Below are 19,191 nucleotides of genomic sequence, written 5' to 3' on the forward strand. Positions count from 1 at the left end.
TGCTGGTGTGAGTGCTGAGCTCTGACATGGAGAAGATCATGGACAGTTGGAGATGTTCATCTCACCTCTGAGCTTTGCTCTGGCTCTCATGCTCTGCATCTCTCCTTTTTTTAGTCGGAGGGGCTCCCTCCTGAGTGTCCTCCCACTGATCCATGCTGCTGGATTCACTGGATTCACACATACCTTCCACCATCATCTGCAGAGTAAACAGACATCAGCTCTGATCCTCCTTCACCAACAGATCAGCTGCTCCTCCACTGATTGGCTCTTCTCTTGTGTTTCCTCTCAGGTTCTGACCTTGAATTCAGTCAGACAGCAGTGAAAGGCTTTTAGTTCATGCCACATTGTTTACAAACTTAGAAACCACAGTACAGTGACTCTGTTCAAGCAAGTTTGTCTTGAGTATAGCACGAGATATAGAAAATAATTACTACTCTTGAATGGTCTTTCTTCATGAAATGTGCTATAAAAATAAACTTGCCTCTTGAAGTCACTGGCAAAAAAAAGAGTCTCATCAAGTCAAATTCCAAAATATTACTTCAAAGAAGTACAGACTGTGTCCAACAGTCTCTACTGTCTTCTGCTTTCATGTTCATCCTTAGAATTAATCCAGAGAGGTCCAAATGCCAGTCAAAGACCCAAGTTAGTCGATGGTCTGGCAAAAGGGTCCATCAAAAATCAGTGACCTTGAATCCACATGTTGCCTCATTTATAACATATATAGTTGATTTTGACTTGCAGAATAAGTGAAGCTTTTGTTTTGTAATTAGATATGAGTACCGGTATATCTACGATGCTTTATAGTATTTAGATATTAATAGGTGAAGGCTAGAAATTATTGCTCTATTTTGTTTTCCCTAATTGTGTATTCAAAATCAGAAAACTTTGTTCAGTAACAATATAATTTTTTAAAATAAGGTTTAGCATGTTTTTTAATTGAACAATCATTAGACTGAGAATCCACTACTTGCTCCAAATCAACATCATAAATAAACTTCTGAAAATAGAATCATTCATTCATCTTCTAAACCCCCTTTTTCCCCTTTCGGGGTCACGGAGCTGCCGGAGCCTATCCCGGTTTCTCGTGGGCGAAAGACAGGGTGTGGGCCACAAAATCCCCATTGGTGTTCTGTTCCAGGTCCCTTTTTGCTCAGAGGCAAGAGCGCTAACCAATGCCACCATGGTGGCCAGAAAAAAGAAAAAAAGAAATACTTTAAGGAAAAATTCATTTCTGTGAAATGTATTTAACAATAAAAGCTGCAAAATGAGAGAAGTTATTATTGCTGGAAGCACCTTTATGGTAACTATACTGTAACTGGGTAGTATTTTACTGTACTACTCACCAAAACCTGTAAAACACGACACAGTATTTTATTTTTTACATCATACCTCAATAGTTAAACATGTGATAAAAACCATTTTCTGCCCACACCAATGAATTTGAAAATGCTCATGTTCACTACTGTAAACCTCAATGTAATATTTACAGGTAGAGATGGGCAGGAAAAGGGTGACTTTGTTTTTCTATGTGCTTTCCCAAAATGGGTTTAAATTTTTGAAAATGATTGTGTTTCAACTGTGTGTGAGTGGGAAAAATAAAAAAGTTGCTGCTTTTAACCCTTGTGCTATCCTAGATGACCCCACCCTTACATTGACGAGTTCTCCCTACCATGACAAAGGTGGATAAAGGTGGAAAGATTTCATGTAATCCATGGACATCAGTGAAGATCACGAATCATTGAAGAAAAAAAGTTCAGAGCACTGTCTACTGGGTCTAGATGACCCAACTCCCAATGGTAAAGTGCCTAGGATAGCACAAGGGTTAAAAAGGAGAGACTGTACATTTTTTGGCAGAAAAGAATTCAGTTTGATCCTGTTCAGAGATTGCATGGTGGTGCAGTGGTTAGTATTACAGCTTCATAAGTTCACTTCCGTATACAGTGATCCCTCGCTATAACGCGGTTTACTTTTCACGGTTTCGCTACTTCACGGATTTGCATTGTGCATTGTGTTCTGCATTCTGATTGGCTAAAAAGTCACTCCGCTTCTTTTCTACCTGCGCGTCAATAACGTTGCAGTTTAATATGTACATGTACGTAAAACATCAAAAAAGAGCGACAACAACTGCCTATCACTATGTTCTCCTCCTGAACAAACACACCTGCACCGCGGGCTTCAAAGAAGAAAACACTGCAGAGCGGAGTCAGGATGCAGCGGCTCAGTCTGTAGAGCAGTGAAATACACCTGAGTCACTATTTGTCCGACTTTACTTTGTATTTTTTTCATAATCATTTAAAATTTTCTCCCGTTTAATCCAATTACTCGGGTAGCGGTGGGCGGGGCTAATCTCCACGAATTTGAATCCTTCCGTTCACATTGATGATTGAAATTATTATTTCACAGTATGATACAGAAGTTATTTGTTGAAAAAAACATTTCTAAAGTACTTTGATCTGTGAAATGGTTTGTTCTTTCTTTTCAATGTATAATAGAGTTTTTAAATGTATAATAATTGTAAGAAAAAAATAAAGGTTTCTTCTTCACGGATTTTGCCTATCACGGGTACTTTTTGGAACGTAACCCCTGTGAAAAACAAGGGTTTACTGTATAACTGTGTCTTACTCAGTCTAAAAACATGCCTCACAGGTTTTTCAACTTTGAACAATAACTGAATGATTGTAGTAAACTAAACAGTTACCTTCAAAATAAATAAATATGGATTGCAAATGAATGCAAACGAAGCATGACAAATGCTAACTAGTCATGTGTGAAAAAGTAAAAGCTGGTTGAATTTGTCAATACTTTTAACAATTATTGTAAGGCTTTTTTTTTAGGAATGAAGCTAGGAATGAAACTAAACACTACACTGTTAAAACAATTTTATTATAGGTCCGTTAAAACTGTGTTGATGTGGTGCAGTGGTCTGCACCCTCACAGCAAGAAGTTCTTGGTTCAAGCCTCAGTGGAAACCTTTGTGTGTTGAGTTTGTATATTTTCTCTGTGCATCTGTTAGTTTCATTCAAGTGGACTTGAAATTGTTCAGTGGTGTGAAATAGAATTACATGACTCTGTCTGGTTCTTTCAATGTGAATATGAAGAGTGTCTGTAATGAACCAAGTAAAAAGGTAAAAATGGCCTAAAAACAGCTAAAGAAGTTGTTGTAAGAGAACCAGAGGAAACTTTTATTTTCCATATTTATCGTAAAGTAAATAAAGTGAAAATGAAAATGCAGCAATGTTATTGCAAAACACAGCACAGTACAATTACATTTATAATAACTACTGGCACCTGGATACCAGGAACTATTTTTTTATTTTAGGATGGTACAACTGTAAAATTAAATACAATAAAATATCTATGTACTGCATTTCAATTTATAGCTTTATTACTTAAAATGCAATACAGTTTATAGAAATTCTACTGTATTTCATTTAACTTTAGTAAAGTTGTAAAATGCTTTACAATAATTACTGGCATCCAGCTGCCAGTAAGTTCCTGTAAAATCTACATCAACTATTTTACAGTGCACTTACATCAGCTGCTTTAACACATTTAGTCAGAGGTAGATGCATCATTTAGAAATAATTTCTCCTGGTTTCGAGAACATCCTTTCACAGGACACTAATGGTACAAGTTGGGTAATTTAGTATTATGTGCATAATCACGACTAAAGGCCCGTACACACCGGGACGAATATTCGCCAGGCGTTATTCGCCAGCGTTTTTCGCCACGTTTTTTGTGTTCACACCCAGGCGATTTTCGCTGACGATGAGTGGAGTGAACATGCAATTTCATTCCCTGACATTAGATGGCGCTTAATGTAAAACCGAAATACTCCTGTACACAAGGTGGCGCTGCGCAACTTTACGCTTCTTAAAGTCGCTTTTCACTCAGAAGAAGAGAGCAAGTATTTACACGCTTGTCAGAATCAAACAAAGAAAACATGAATATTTCAAGCACCAGTAGCTCCAACTGGTGCTTGGTTCAGGGATGTTTTAGAATGTCCGTCATTATTGCTTCGCGGCTGTGTAGACGCTACTTGGCGTCTATCTTCTTCGCTGGTATGTGTGCTCAGCAAGGCAGTTTTGTTTGAGCGCCCCCAAGTTGTGTTTTACTGTAACTTCAGAAGCTCCAGACACGTGAGCAAAAGCGCCGTTCTCATTGGTCGAGTAGATTTCGACGCGACGCGTCGAAAAAAAAAAAACGAACCCGAGGCGTTTTTTTTTTTTGACGCTTTAACGCCTGGCGTTTTTTCGCGTCGGTGTGCACACTCTCATTGGGGCCCTTTGTTTAGTCACGAGGCGTTAAACGTCGGCGAAAATCGCCGGCGAAATTCGTCCCGGTGTGAACAGGCCTTAAGGCCGCCTTTACACTGCAGGTCTTGATCCCCATATCCGATTTTCTGACTTTATCCGATTTTTTTGACGACCCGCTTACATTATCTTTTAAAAGTGACCCGTATCTGGTTTTTGCATTTACACTATACAATGCTGAAACTATCAAACGTAGATGTTCTGAGGACTACGTAGCAGTATTTCCGCATTCCGCGGACCTTTTTCGGACTTTTGTGATTGCGGTTGTCATGGAGGCAAGGCGGCGACGGAAGGAGGCGTTGCCTTTGGCGCTCCAGAGGGGATGCACAGGGGGGTAAAAATTAGGGCTGTTCGGCCGTCTTATGTGCTCTCTCTGAGTTTTGAATGAGGAAGTGTTGCAGACGTTGTGCTGTCCGAACAGTTTGATCCAAGTGTTGAACCTTTCCTGCGCGATGACTTCTCTTTTCCGACTGTAGTCAGAAACACACGGGAGATTTGCTCGGGGTTCACTTTTCCGTTCTGGACCCTCAGCCTCCAGAGTGGGCTAAGAGACTCCGAAACTTTTGGGCGAGACACCTTATTTTTGATTTACGGTTCTCCGACAGTCCCACGCTCCGCGCTCACACCCCCCCCCCCCACCTCTCTCCTTACACACACACACACACACGCAAGCACGCGTGCGCGCGCGCGCTCACACACACACACGGTCCCCATCATACACGCCCCCCAAAGAATTAAACGGCTTCTTGCCTGTTCCATAGCAACGGTGTCCCGCTTCATTAGTTACCGTTTGCGTCCCGACCCGGACCGGACATAACAGCGGTTTCCAACTACGGTCTGAAGCCTGAGGCTGAAAGGTAACACGCTGACAGCAAAATCAGCGCACAAAAAGCACCTTAATAAGTCATGTGATCTCAGTTGGTGGTGTCCTGAGTTGACGTCACTGACGTACGACTCGCATTTACTGGGGAATATCCGATTTGTCTGCTTACATGGCACACGCAAATGCACGTATCCGATTCATTTCCGATTTATTTCCACATATGAGAGAGGCCTGTATCCGATCTGAGAAAAACGGAATCCATGCGCTTTTGTCCTGCTTACACGTTCACTGATCATATCCGATCTGTGCCACGTGAGACGAAAAAAATCGGAATTGAGTCACTGGAACAATGCAGTGTAAAGGCGGCCAAAAAGACCACTGGGGACTTTTGGGGAGTTTAAAGAGTGGTTTGAGTTTTAAAAACCTGTTAAGTTAATATCTATCTCTCTCTCTCTTTCTCCCTCTCTCTCTCTCTTTCTCTCTCTCTCTCTCTCTCTCTCTCTCTCTCTCTCTCTCTCTCTATCTATCTATATATCTATCTATCTATATATATATATCTATATATATATATATAGATATATATATATATCTATATATATATATATCAATCTTCTGCTAAACCCGTTTTGTCCCTCAAGGGGTCACAGGGCTGCTGGAGCCTATCCCAGCACCTCATGGATGAAGGCAGGGGACAATCTGGACAGGACAACAGTCTGTTGCAGGGCCATAAATCACACACCTTTATACACTCACACTCACACCTAGAGACAATTCTGCCCCGTTTCTGTGTACTTTTCTTCTGGTTGCACAAGTGTTCTGCAGATATATAAAATCGAGTAATATTGATGTGATTTCAATTGCTGGTAAAAACAGTCAGTTGGCAGACGACACCACATTGTTCCTTAAAAAATACTCACACGTTCCCAGGGTTCTTCAAATTATTGAAACATTTTCAGAAGCATCAGGACTTTATCTAAACCTAAAGAAAGGCGAGTTATTTCCTCTTAAATAATGTGTTCTAACGTCTATAAATAACAATAAAAACAATTTTAACATATTTGGGATTGCAGATAACTAAAGATCAAGAAAGAAAGAGAATTTATAAACTATAATCCCATGACTGCAGAAGTGTGGAGTTAATTTAGTCTCAATAATCAGAAATGCACACAACCTGTTTTTCAAATACGCACGCTCTGATTCACAACTGTAATTTTATGCAAACGTGCAATATAAATTTGGAGATGCACACGTTGCATTTCACAAATGCACACTAAATGCTTCACACAAATGTGTTTCACAAAAACAATACATTTTTCAGAAATTAAAAATAAATGTTTCAGAAATCCACAATAGATGCTTCACAAACATCATTTTTAAGTACACTTGTAGTATGAACTCACAGATAGTACAAATTTTAGAATGTGCATTCACAAACCTGCTCTCATTTGTGAATCTCCCCACATTTGTGAGAGATTTTTCTATGGTGAATATTGAGACTCCCTTCACGCTGCAGGTCAACTAATGTCACTATTGGCTGATGAATCTGTCAATCAAACTCATCAGCAAAGCAGGCGTGCTCGCTTTCAGCCAATCGAATGGCCCCTTAGACTTTCTCCAGCTTTCACAAAGGTGACAAAAAGCCCTGCCCATCTTTGATTCTGTACCGGTCGGTTATAGGTTTATTACCTTCGGTCATCAAAAATTAATGGCTTGTGCAACTTTCCAGTGGACTTGGAGGCAAGGCAACACTGGTTGAATGCAGTTGGCATTGAATCCAGCGAACTGTGTCCTGGTGATGGGATTTGCAATGAATGTTTCACTCTGGATAGTTTTGCTAATACTTTATCCTTATTAGCTATGATGCCAGCGTCATTTCAACATTCAGACACGGTTCCCTTCAGTCTGGATCATTAGGAGGTGGAAGAGAAAAATCTTTAACTTCCACAGAAAGTTCTGTGGAGAAACTTGCATCACTTTGTACCACTCTCCATTTTAAAGATGCAGAGCCGTGACTACGTTACCTCAAGCCAACCTCACTGTCAAGCATTCATTCACCTTCTTAACCGTTTATTCCCATTCGGGGTCACGGGGTTGCCGGAGCCTATCCCGGCCACTTGGGCGTAGGCAGGGGATACCCTGGCCTGGTCGCCAGTCTGTCGCAGGGTAGAATATCCTCAATCACACATTCATTCACTTTCACACTCACACCTATGGACAATTTAGAGTTGCCAATCAACCTATGTAGCACGTTTTTGGACGGTGGGAGGAAGCCGGAGATCCCGGAGAAAACCCACGCATGCACGGGGAGAACATGCAAACTCCACACAGAAAGGTCCCCCATTGATGTTGTGTTTTTCATGTCCTCCAGCCGGGACTTGAACCGGGGGCCTTCTTGCTGTGAGGCAAGAGCGCTAACCACTGCGCCACCGTGCAGCCCCTCACTGTCAATCACAGATCTGATTTGAATTTTTGATTTGAAATGGTTTATTTCAAGCAATTAAATAATAATACTCAACAATACAATCATTGGTTATACATTCATATAATGACCTATCAAACGTAGGATATTTAGACACATTAATAAATATTGCGTGAAATGGAGTGAAAGGAAGCGAATTTATATAATCCCACCCCTGTTCTACCGTAACCATTTTATTACATGATTTATCAATATCCGGTTCCTAGCTTTATCAGACAGAATTAAAAATCATTCGGTATCAATAAACCACATTCAAAGATGAAATACTTTATTATGTAAAAAAAACTATTTTAGAAATCAATATGGCAAATGCAGATCAGTTATCTAAAATATATGCAGTTTATGTTACTTATAAAAGTCGTTCCTATGATTACAAAATAATACTATATCAGTAAAATAGACATAACACTTTCAAAAACCTTCATAACAATAATTGCTCAAATATCAAAAGTTAATATATGTGCAAAATTACATTAGGAAAAATCATGAAATAAATTTTTCAATTTTTGGAGCAAGATCAATCGGATTTGAAGAATGGAAAGAGAAAAATGGGGGGGGGGGGGGGGCATTTTTCTCTTTCCATTCTTCAAATCCGGGCTGAGATTGGAGTCAGCCTCCAACTGTCCTGTTGCATTACCCCTAAAGTCAGAACAAAGTTGTGCTACTGACTTTAACCGTAATGTAGGATTTGATTTTGTTACTCCTAACTAGGGGACTTTGCATCTCCTGGAATTTAAAACGTATCCACCATGCTTCTTGTGTGCTGTGCATCGTCAGTTCTGACTTCAGTGTGAAAGCTGGAGAAAGTCTTAGGGCCCATTCAATCGGCTGACAGCGAGCACGCCTGCTTTTCTAATGAGTTTGATTGACAGATTCATCAGCCAATAGTGACATTAGTTGACCTGCAGCGTGAAGGGAGTCTCAATATTCACCATAGAAAAATCTCTCACAAATGTGGGGAGATTCACAAATGAGAGTAGGTTTGTGAATGCACATTCTAAAATTTGTACTATCTGTGAGTTCATATTACAAGTGTAACTAAAAATGATGTTTGTGAAGCATCTATTGTGGATTTCTGAAAAATCTATTGTGAATTTGTGAAACACATCGTGCACATTTGTGAGAAACACTTATTGTGCGTGTGAAACATTTAGTGTGCATTTTTGAAATGCAACGTGTGTGTTTGTGAATCAGAGAGTGTGTATTTGTTAAACAGGTTATGTGCATTTATGATTCTTGAGACTGAATGAACTCCATACAGAAGCATAAAATAATTTCAATTGTTGGCTACAAAGGGATCTTCCACTAAAAGGAAGAGCCCTCTCAGCAAAAGCAGAAGGAATTTCTAGACTAATCTACATGACTTCCTCACTACCTCGTGATTGTAAAAATGAAAATAGGATTAATGGGATACTTTTTCATTTTCTTTGGAGAAATAGAATCTACTATGTATGAAAATCAGTACTAATTAGTTTATCAAAAGATTGAGGACTTGACTTTCTTGACTTCCCTAAAATAATGTCCTTAAAATTAAATGGTTAAAAAAAATTGTAAAAAGTGAAACTTCATTTTGGAATTTCATAAATAACAAAAATATGTATTTGATAAGCTTGGAGGTCTGCCATTTCTTCTAGTTTAAAATAGAAAAACTTAATGTAAAACTGCTTAACTTATTAATGTATTTTATATTTTTCAGAAAGAAATGATTCTGTATGTAAACAGTATTGAATCCTGCACAAAAAAAAGCTGTTAGTAAAGTTGAAACATGGTCACATTTGAGACTTTAGCAGAATCCTTTAACTTTAATAATACTGTTTTATCTTGCTATTATTATGGCTTTTTTATTGTTAATTTTTCTGACAAATGTGAAAATTGGCATGTGCACATAGTGTGGTGTGTCAATGTTTGATATTCTGTATGTCAATAAAGTTTATTTTGGGGGGGGGGCGGACGCAGAGATACAGGGTTTCCCGGAGTAATGACGCACCATGTTGTACATCCCATAATTTACAATTGCGTTACCTTTTAAACAACTAATTTAAGACTTATTGAGCCCAAAAGTCCAAAACAGTGAATATATTGCAGACTTTTTTCTCTTCTTGTTGATTTTATTTTTGCTTCCTTAACCAAACTAATGTCTGCCTGTTTTAGTCAACCAGACTGACGGAACTATTATGGGATTGAAATGTTAGAATTCTTTATCATGGTTATAAAAAGTATTGGACTTTCATAAACATGTCAGGAAAGCGCTCACGTTTCTTCTGGAACTGTCTAGACACGTCCGCATGACTCAAAAACAACTTTCCGACTAGGCGCCATGTTCTGTCATGAACTAAGCACCGACATTTTCTGTTGTTCTCCCGTCTCTGTCCTCTCACAGTCAGACGCAGACACGCCTTCATCATGAGCGCAGAAAATATGTTCTGAAAGACTCACCGTGATAGAAGAAACCAGGAAACTCCAAATTCTTTCTTTGGATACACCAAAAATTCAGCTCACAGTGCTCGACGGCAGACCCTTCCCTCCACACACAGGCGGTGTTGGAGCTGGTTCGACGTGTTTGTCTGAATTTCCAAGAAATCACGTGACCACAGCAAACGACTGTGTCATAACGAAGACTATTTGATTATTTGAGCTCCCATAACCAATGCAAACTCTGCAGGTGAGACATGCAGACTGTAGGTGGAGAGAAAGTCAACGTATGACATCAGATTACTTTATATATTAATCAGTTGTGTTGCAAGAAAAAAATGTTTTTCAAATCAATTTTCAAGAAAAATACTCTTGTTTTTGTGTAGAATATCTGCATTATTTCAAATCTAGTAGTGCTGAGGAGAAAAATTATGTTTGTAGATCACAGTCCATGCCAATAAAACCTGCTTATGACAGTTAGGCAGTTTTACATGAAGTTTTTCTATTTTAAAGTTACACAATAAAAGAAATAGCAGACTTCCAAGCTTATCAAATACATATTTTGGGATGAAATTCCAAAATAGACAAATATCATCATAAAACAGAGCGCATCTTACCAAAAAAGCCGAGGCGGAGCAGAGAAGTGGGGCTGCCGGTAGATTACCGCGAGTAAAAGTAAAAGCTAGGTTAAAGAAAAGAAAGGCATTGATTGAGGATGTGGCCAAATGTCTAAAGCTCAGAGACATGTTTTCAAGAAGAAGGAACAAAAGAGGGAAATAGTAAATGAGAAATAACTATAAGTCTAATTGATCATTTAACTACACTGAACAAAAATATAAACGCAACACTTTTGTTATTGCTCCCATTTTTTATGGTATTAACTCAAAGATGTGAAACATTTTCCATTTACACAAAATAACCAGTTTTCTGAAATATTGTTAACAAATCTGTCTAAATCTGTGATAGTGAGCACTTCTCCTTTGCCAAGACAATCCATCCCACCTCACAGGTGTGCCATGTCAAGATGCTGATTAGACAGCATGATTATTGCACAGGTGTGCCTTAGACTGGCCACAAGAAAAGGCCACTCTGAAATCTTCAGTTTTGTTTTATTGAGGGGGTCAGGGGACTCAGACAACCAGTCAGTATCTGGTGTGACCATCATTTGCCTCATGACGTGCGACACATCTCCTTCGCATAGAGTTGATCAGGTTGATCAGGTTTGGGAGCATGGAATTATCCAAAATGTTTTGGTATCCTGAAGCATTCAAAGATCCTTTCACTGGAACTACGGGGCAAAGCCCAAGTCCTGAAAAGCAACCCACACCATAATTCCTCCTCCACCAACTTTCACACAATGCAGACCGAAATTTACCGCTCCCCTAGCAACGTCCAAACCCAGACTCGTCCATCACATTGCCAGATGGAAAAGCGTGATTCATCACTCCAGAGAAGGCATCTCAACTGCTCTGGAGTCCAGTGGCGACATGCTTTACACCACTACATCTGACGCATTGCATTGAACTTGATATGTGTGGTTTGGATGCAACTTCTCAGCCATGAAAACTCCTTCCATGAAGGTGTCTGCATACTGTACTTGGGATAATCTGAGGGTCACATGAAGTTTGGAACTCTGTAGAAATTGACTGTGCAGCAAGTCGGAGACCTGGTTGCACTATGTGCTTTAGCATCCGCTCACCCATCTCCGTCTGTTTACATGTCTACCACTTCGTGGTTAACTTCTTCCCAAACTTTGCCATTTTTCTTCTGATAGAGCTGACAGTTGACTGTGGAAGATTTAAGAACGAGGACATTTTGCGACTGGATTTGTTGCACAGGTGGCGTCCTTTGACGCTGGAATTCGCTGACCTCCTGAGAGCGGCCCATTCTTCCACAAATGTTTATAAAAAAAGAGTCTGCATGCCTTAGTACTGGATTTTATACACCTGTGGCCAGGTCAAGTGATAAGGACGCCTAAATCTGATTATTTTGGATGGGTGAGCCAATACTTTTGGTATTATAGTGTATCCTAAATTCTATTCAAGATTATTCAAGCAGTGCATTGAATAAAAATAAAAATGCCAAAAAAACATGTTCTCATTTAATAGATGTATTTAGACTCTAAATGACATCCCACGTGGCCCTGTATGGCCTTGTAAGTTTCGGATGGTTCAAGACACCAACAATCTAATGTGCAGTTTGGAAAAAGGAAAAAAGAATCATATCAGTCTGATTAAAATTTCAAACCTTTTGCGAAAGGGGAGAGGAAAAACATAACTGATAAGGCTCTGTCGTTCTCCACCCTCTCACTGCTTTCCAGGAGGCCGTTTTTTTATTATCCAAAAAGGTAACGTGTAAACATGTAAAATACCTCATTAGACGGTGTGTTTTTTTTCGCCAGTCAAGGATGCAAGTCTAGACTACATTTCGCAGGTTCCATAAACACACCAGCACAAAAAAGAAAACAGACCAGAAGTCACAGACAGGCCTGCTGCTGACCTACTGTGCACGCAGGTAGCAAGCATATTTCACAATACAATGTTCATGCATATTTATAGAAATAACAGAAGTGCATAATCATTGAAATAAGAGCATAAAAATATAATGGGATCCCTTTTCACCTCCACAATCACAACTTTCAATTTTGTTTTATCTGCTTTCAGGTAAGAGACAAAGTAGTTGGTTTGACTGATATTATAATGACCCAGCTTTTGCATCACTTGCAGAGCGAGGAACTCTGTGCTTAACTATCAACAATCTGGTTATGTTAGATAACTATCAGTCTCTCATGTCAAATGTTCTTGAATAATTTCAGAAAGGATCTGAAAGTCAAAGCACCAGAACTGCCTTCCATTTAAGAGTGATTACAGCTAGACTTGGCACACAGCACGAGTCTCACTTCCCTCAACAGCTTTCTCGCTCATGGTGCAGGATTTCACATTTCCCAGGAGTCTTAGTGGCCATAGGTGGTGCTAACCCCCAGGTTGTCACTATATGTTCTTCTGCTGCTGTTTCAACGTGCAATGATGGCAAGATTGAAGATGGAGATGCTTTGATTGTTTGTAATGATTTGTATGACTCAATAAAAATAAATAAATAAATAAACAAATAAATAAATAAATAAAAATTTGGAGTCTGAAGTGGTTATCAAGCATTGATTGGTCCGAGTTGGTCAGGTCTGAATCAACATTTCTATGGCAACCACTGTCGCCAATCAGGAGTAAGCTCGGAGGGGGCCAGTAAGTACCACGTGCCTTTATTGAGGCGTCTGATTGGTCAGTTCATAACTTGAATAACTTGCAATAAAAAAAAGGATGATCAAAAATATGTTTTTAAAATGTATTAGAGCAAGCATGACTATTCTGACAAATAGAATGACGGACAGTAATAGCTGTTTATTTCTCAGTAAAAGAGTATGAGATTTTAGCCTCCTAAAACCAGCGGCTACTTCCTGTTTGGGACACCAGGGGGAGGGGCCACTCAGTCCAGCCAATGGTGTGTCTCTACGCTAGCAGGCTAGCAGCGTTAGCTTGTGCGGAAAGGACTGTGGTGTTTTGCTGGGACGTTTGTGAGGTTTTTGGACAGAAAGGACGATACGTGGTTCGTTTGGGAACTCTCAGCATTTTCCAAAGTGTCGTAAATGAGTGAAGAAGTGTTGAACGGAAAGACAACGTGGATTGCTGTGATTGTGAGACTAGTAGATGATCGATCGGAGCTGCAGTGAAGAGGACGGCGGTGTTTGTGGGAGTTGGAGCTGAAGATCGGAGCAGGAACCATGTCTTCAGAACCTCAGGAAGGTTCTGTCAGAGAACATCTTACTGCTGCTGAAGGAACCATGTCTTCCCTTCAGTCTCTGAGAGAGTTGATCAGCGAGCGACTAGCTGCTGCTGCTGAAGAAATCTTCCGACTCTGTGAAGGAACCATCGTCCAGTACGAGGAGGAGCTCTGTCGTCAGCGCAGACTGCTGGATGTCGCCTGGAAACCACAGCTTCAGCTTCACGATATACGTATGTCTCACTCTCAGATGCTGATTTATTCTTTTACAGGGTTTGGTTGCTGTCATGTCTCTAAAGTCGCTCAAACATAGTTTAGATGCTCGAAAATAGCTTTTGGATACTGAAAAACATAATTTCTGCACAAAAGCCAGTCTATGTCACAAGACCTCGCTCTGCAGACCACATGCACCGCTCTACGGCAAGCAAAAGGTACCATAAAACACTGACTAGGCAAGAAATGCCATAAATAACAGCATAATAGCAATCAAAACACAATTTGGTACCTATGCGCGATCAAAAAGTAGTACTTAATTCAGGGGCGAAACTACCCAGTTTCATAGGGGTATGTGTCACACTATAACCCCCCCCCCCCACACACACACACACACACTTTAGAAAACGCCTCCTCAAGACAACTACACACCCAAACAAAACTTATTTTGTGTTTAAATGTAAAAATCTCATTACTTCTAATCTAATCTTGGATATGGCCCATCAGACATTTTTTGGGGGGACATTTTCAACCATTTATTGTCTTCAATAAGCCCCTACTTTTGTGTGGTGAAGGCCATTCAGAAAGATCCTCTGAGTAATGCCTTACTCCAGCCCTCTTCTCTCCACCTCTTTGTTCTTCTCCCTCTTCATCATCAGCTGATCATCTCTTTTTCTCCTGATCGTTGTCATCATCATGTGAACCTCTCTCCTCATTATTCTCTTTTGGGACTGACTTGTCATATATGTCTGCACTTGTTTTCCAAAAGTAGGTGGTCAGCAGAAGTTTAAACCAGGATGAGCATCTAGGTTTTTGTGACTTCAATAGATTAATGATTCCTCCCTAAACTCATCCCTGCTCTCTTTTCTATCAGATGCCATCACCTGCCTCTTGCCTGTGTTCGTTTCCACTAAATCATATGGCCAAGCAAGACTTATTTAATGTTTTAATCACCGTAAATTAAACATCTTGCTATACACTTTTAAAAAATTAAGAATACTATTTAAAAATGACTGGCTTTGCCCTAAACGTCCACCAAATATAAGACCAGCCTGTTTCTTTCCTCCATCTGCCCTGATTCTCTCTCTCTTCTTGTCTTTCTTACCATCCTCACAGCTGCATGATATAAACTTTGTGTTAGGAAGATTTTAAAAGAATACAGACACTAAACTATATGTAAAAATAGACTTTTTTTAAAATAATATTTTTTGTTGGATATCAGTCAGTGGTGGGATAGAATAGACTTCTTTATTGGCTTAAAAAGATCTCCAAATGTTCAGCTAAAATCCAAAATGTCGTTCAGGTATAGTGATATTAAAAGCAACAGGCTGAAACCCTTAAAAAAGAATTATGCAAACTTTTCACATAAAAAGAAACAAAAACACCATCTAACCCACCATTCAGTGCTGTTACAGTCATAGGATAAAAATATTTTAAGTGTTTTGGTACATCTAGTTAAATAAATTATAAATGTCTGTCTGAAACAGACTCAACACAAACAAGCTCCTTTATTTTTCTCATCATAATGAGTGATACTGTAAATCCTGCTCAGTACAGTTACAAGACATGCATGAGCATTTTACCAGTAGCTTTAGCCTGAATGATTACAAGCCTGTTTTTATAACATATAACGTAGCTGCGGTCTCTCAACCATTTAGGGAAACTTTTCTTTCTTCTCACTACATCCTTGTCCTTCTCCATCTTTCGTTTTCTGTTTTGAGCCCTTGAGCCCCCGATAGTTTTTCTTTTGCCATGCCATCTTTAGATGACCACACGTTTCAAATGAAAACAATCAACGGCACGTTCGCAAGGTACACATGACCCGAGTGAAGGAGGAGTCATGTCAGTTATGATGTGCTTCTGGTACTGATCATATTCTTTATATGTGCACAAAACTCTGTGAAATTTACAAGATACTGACTATGCATAATTTCCCCAACTTCGGTTTGGCGCCCTCTGTAGCCCGGCGCCCCTATGCAACTATATTCTGCATAGCCACTTTTTGCATCCCTGACTTGCTCTATGCACATCTTATGTAAACAAACGTTATTTTATCCTACTAAAATGAAGGATAGTGAAGATAGCTTAGTGTGTGTGTGTGTGTGTGGGGGGGGGGGGGGGGGGGGCTATGGTTGCGTCGTGATCTTTGGGCCGTCGGGGTCGGGCACCTGGGCCAGCTATAACCTGACTCCGTCTGGTTGGTGGGCGGCTCCTGGGTCCTCTGGGTCCTGGCCCCATCTTTGGCCCGTGTCCTGGTGTCCAGCCAGGGTTACCCATGCCCCGCGGCCCCCCATCCAACACTTATGTTAGCCTCCGAATTTCACTCTTGGCTTTCTCCCCCTCTTTTTTTTCTTTTAGCCCCACTTATTTTTCACCCCACCCCCCCCCCCCCCTCCCTCTGTAAAAAAAGGAAATATATATTTAAAACTTGAAATGTAACCAATTTAAAAATAACAATGAGAAAACAAATATACCCATTGGCTATCAGAGGATGCATAACCCCTTATTGAAATATTAAAATTTGTCCAAGACTAAAGGCATTCAGCTCTGTTTGCCTAGTTGTTGGACAGGACAAGGTAAAAAAAAAATAAAAAAATTACATGTGTCCAACACAAAGATTCAGTTATTTGCGATTCTGGTTCTGGTTTCCCTCATCCAAGCAGATCTAAATTATTTTGATCTGATCCAGCAAAGCTTTGAAATACTATGATCTGTGGATTTGGATCAGGGGATTTGGTAATCTGGTTCCTTTTAATCCTGACCCAAAGTTCCAAAATACCAGGGCCTAATGGTCATTTATTGCCTCCTCTTCTTAAAGATATCTCTACTTTCATCTGAGCTCTGATGAAGCAACTTGGATGACTCGACTTCAAAGCAGGTTTTGAGTCTCAAGTTTACTGGAAGTCAAAAAGACTAAAGAAAATATGTTGTTAAATTAATAAGAAAATTTGTCAGGAAATGTTAGAATAAGTACCCAGGAACTCAGCATCATGGGTAGTTGTTGAGAGAATTCATTTAACGTAATGTTAAATTGTATACTAATACTATTAGTATTATAATAACAACATAAATTTATCTTATTGAAATTTGACCTTTTCTGTCTTTAAAAAATAATCCCAAACTAATTCCAAAATGTCTTTTAGCCCTTTCAGCTAGATTTATAACCAACATTGACTTTTATTTTGACATCCCAGAAGGTGTAACAGCCAGGAACCTTTCACAATAATGCAATTTTGTCCCTTAAGTACACATAAATGATGTTTTTTTTTTGTTTTTGTTTCTTTGCCTCTGCAGACCTTCCTCTATATTATCAAAAAAGAGATGAAGATGTCCGGAACCAGGAGAGGAGCTCCTGTGTTGAGCAGCAGGAGAATCCAGAACCTCCACAGATTAAAGAGGAGCCGGAGGAACCAGAACCTGAACTGGTTAAAGAGGAGCAGGACGAGCTCTGCATCCGTCGGGAGGAAGAGCAGCTTGATCTGAAGCAGGACGCCGATGCCTCGATGGAGATTCCCGCTCATGAGGAACACGACCACAGTGAAGCACATCTAAAAAACGATCAGAGGAAAGAGAGAAGTCGTGTCCAAAGCGTGGGCCGCTCTCGCATGTCAGAAAGTCGGGACTCTGGCGTTGGGAGCAAATCTAGAAGACCTGCTCTTCTAGTTGAGGGACTCAAACTAACCCAAATAAAGGGAGGTAAACAGTCCACGGTGAGTTCTAGTATTACGGTCACACAGACCGTTAGCGAACAGACGCCTTTTTTATGTAAAGAATGCAACAAAAGCTTTGAAAACAAAAGTCTTTTCACAATGCACCTAGAGTCTCACACAGGCAGGAAACCGCTGTCCTGTAAGGAGTGCAACAAGAGTTACCGAGACACTTGTTCTCTCCGAGTCCACATGAGAACGCACACAGGAGAGAGGCCCTTCTCCTGCAAACACTGCGGCAAGACCTTCACGATGAAAGGGAATCTGAAGATCCACATCCGAACCCACACCGGAGAGAAGCCCTTCGAATGCGGCGAATGCGGTAAATGTTTTCGCCACCGGTCTCACCTGCGCACCCACTCCAGGACTCACACAGGAGAGAAGCCCTTCACGTGCGTAGTCTGCCAAAAACATTTCCGCCAGAGCTCCAACCTCAGGATCCACATGTGGACGCACTCGGATCGCAGACCTTTTCCCTGTAACCGGTGCGAAAGGAGCTTCTACCAGAAATCTCACCTCAGAGATCACATGAAAAGTCACAGCGAAGAATGCGTGCAGTAGTTGCAGATCAAACGAGTTGACTCTGACTGAGGGTGTTACTGGGCCGTGTAAGGAATACTTCAAGAATATCCCTCAATCCTGATGAAACTGAAACGCCTTCTGTTGATGAAGACGAGGCAGAGAACTCTAGGAGCTGAAGGAAGTGGCCATGGGGAGAGAAGTCTGGGAATCTGTGCTTATGGATGAGTGGAAGATAGGTGGATGTTTTGAAATATCCACAGTTGATCAAAGTCTCAGCTTTACTGAACAATGTTTCAAATGCATTCATCTGTATCTTTTAGTGAGTGATGAACTTAAAAGACCTGATGGTCATTTGATTGTTGCTTTTCTTTAATACAAATATTTGTACCCAATCTTGTTCTGCTAAGTGTTTGTCATTAAAAACTGATAACATTTCACCAAAGAAAAGTCATTTTTCAAACTACAAAGACTCACACACTGCTATTCTGTGTAACTGCATTTGCAGCTTTTAGAATCTACTTTGTTTCTGTTTTCATCTTTTTAACCCTTGTGCTATCTTGAGGGGTCAGAATGACCCCACCCTTAGATTGACGTGTTCTCCCTACCATGACAAAGGTGGATAAAGGTGGAGAGGATTTCATGTAATCCATGGACACCAGTGAAGATTACAAATCATTGAAGAAAAAAAGTTCAGAGCACTGTCTAGTGGGTCTAGATGACCCAACTCCCAATGTTGAAGTGCCTAGGATAGCACAAGGGTTAAACAGTTTTATTTTCTTCAAATGAAGCCTGAAGAAATGTAATTAGAATGATGGAAACTGTTTCTGCAGCTTGAAGCTGTTATGAAAAATGTTCTTTTTGTAGTGCAGAGAAATCTCTCATTTGATGAGACGGAGGAACTGCAGCAACGTTTTCTTGAAAACATCAACATTTCATTGAAACTCATTC

At 40.1% G+C, this 19,191-nt stretch overlaps 2 protein-coding genes across 2 annotated transcripts in view; one reads left to right on the forward strand and one right to left on the reverse strand.

Annotated features, from left to right (window-relative positions):
• Positions 1–10,147, reverse strand: part of LOC101170820 (NACHT, LRR and PYD domains-containing protein 12-like) — a 35,649-nt gene extending 25,502 nt beyond the window's left edge. Inside the window, exons 1-2 of the mRNA XM_023949696.1 lie at positions 10,052–10,147; positions 66–196 (exon numbers count right to left, since the gene is read on the reverse strand). Coding sequence (XP_023805464.1) covers positions 66–196 — 131 coding nt within the window. The 5' untranslated portion in view covers positions 10,052–10,147. The remainder of the gene's footprint in view (positions 1–65; positions 197–10,051) is intronic.
• Positions 10,148–13,510: 3,363 nt separating this feature from the next.
• On the forward strand, positions 13,511–18,845 carry LOC105355401 (zinc finger protein 37 homolog). The gene is made up of 3 exons (XM_011482384.3): positions 13,511–13,857; positions 13,945–14,034; positions 17,309–18,845. Exons 1-3 carry the CDS (start codon positions 13,803–13,805, stop codon positions 18,280–18,282), a joined length of 1,119 nt encoding a protein of 372 aa, XP_011480686.2. The 5' UTR covers positions 13,511–13,802; the 3' UTR covers positions 18,283–18,845.
• Positions 18,846–19,191: the final 346 nt, after the last annotated feature.

This window comes from Oryzias latipes, chromosome 2 (genome assembly GCF_002234675.1).
Source record: "Oryzias latipes chromosome 2, ASM223467v1".
Taxonomy (NCBI): domain Eukaryota; kingdom Metazoa; phylum Chordata; class Actinopteri; order Beloniformes; family Adrianichthyidae; genus Oryzias; species Oryzias latipes.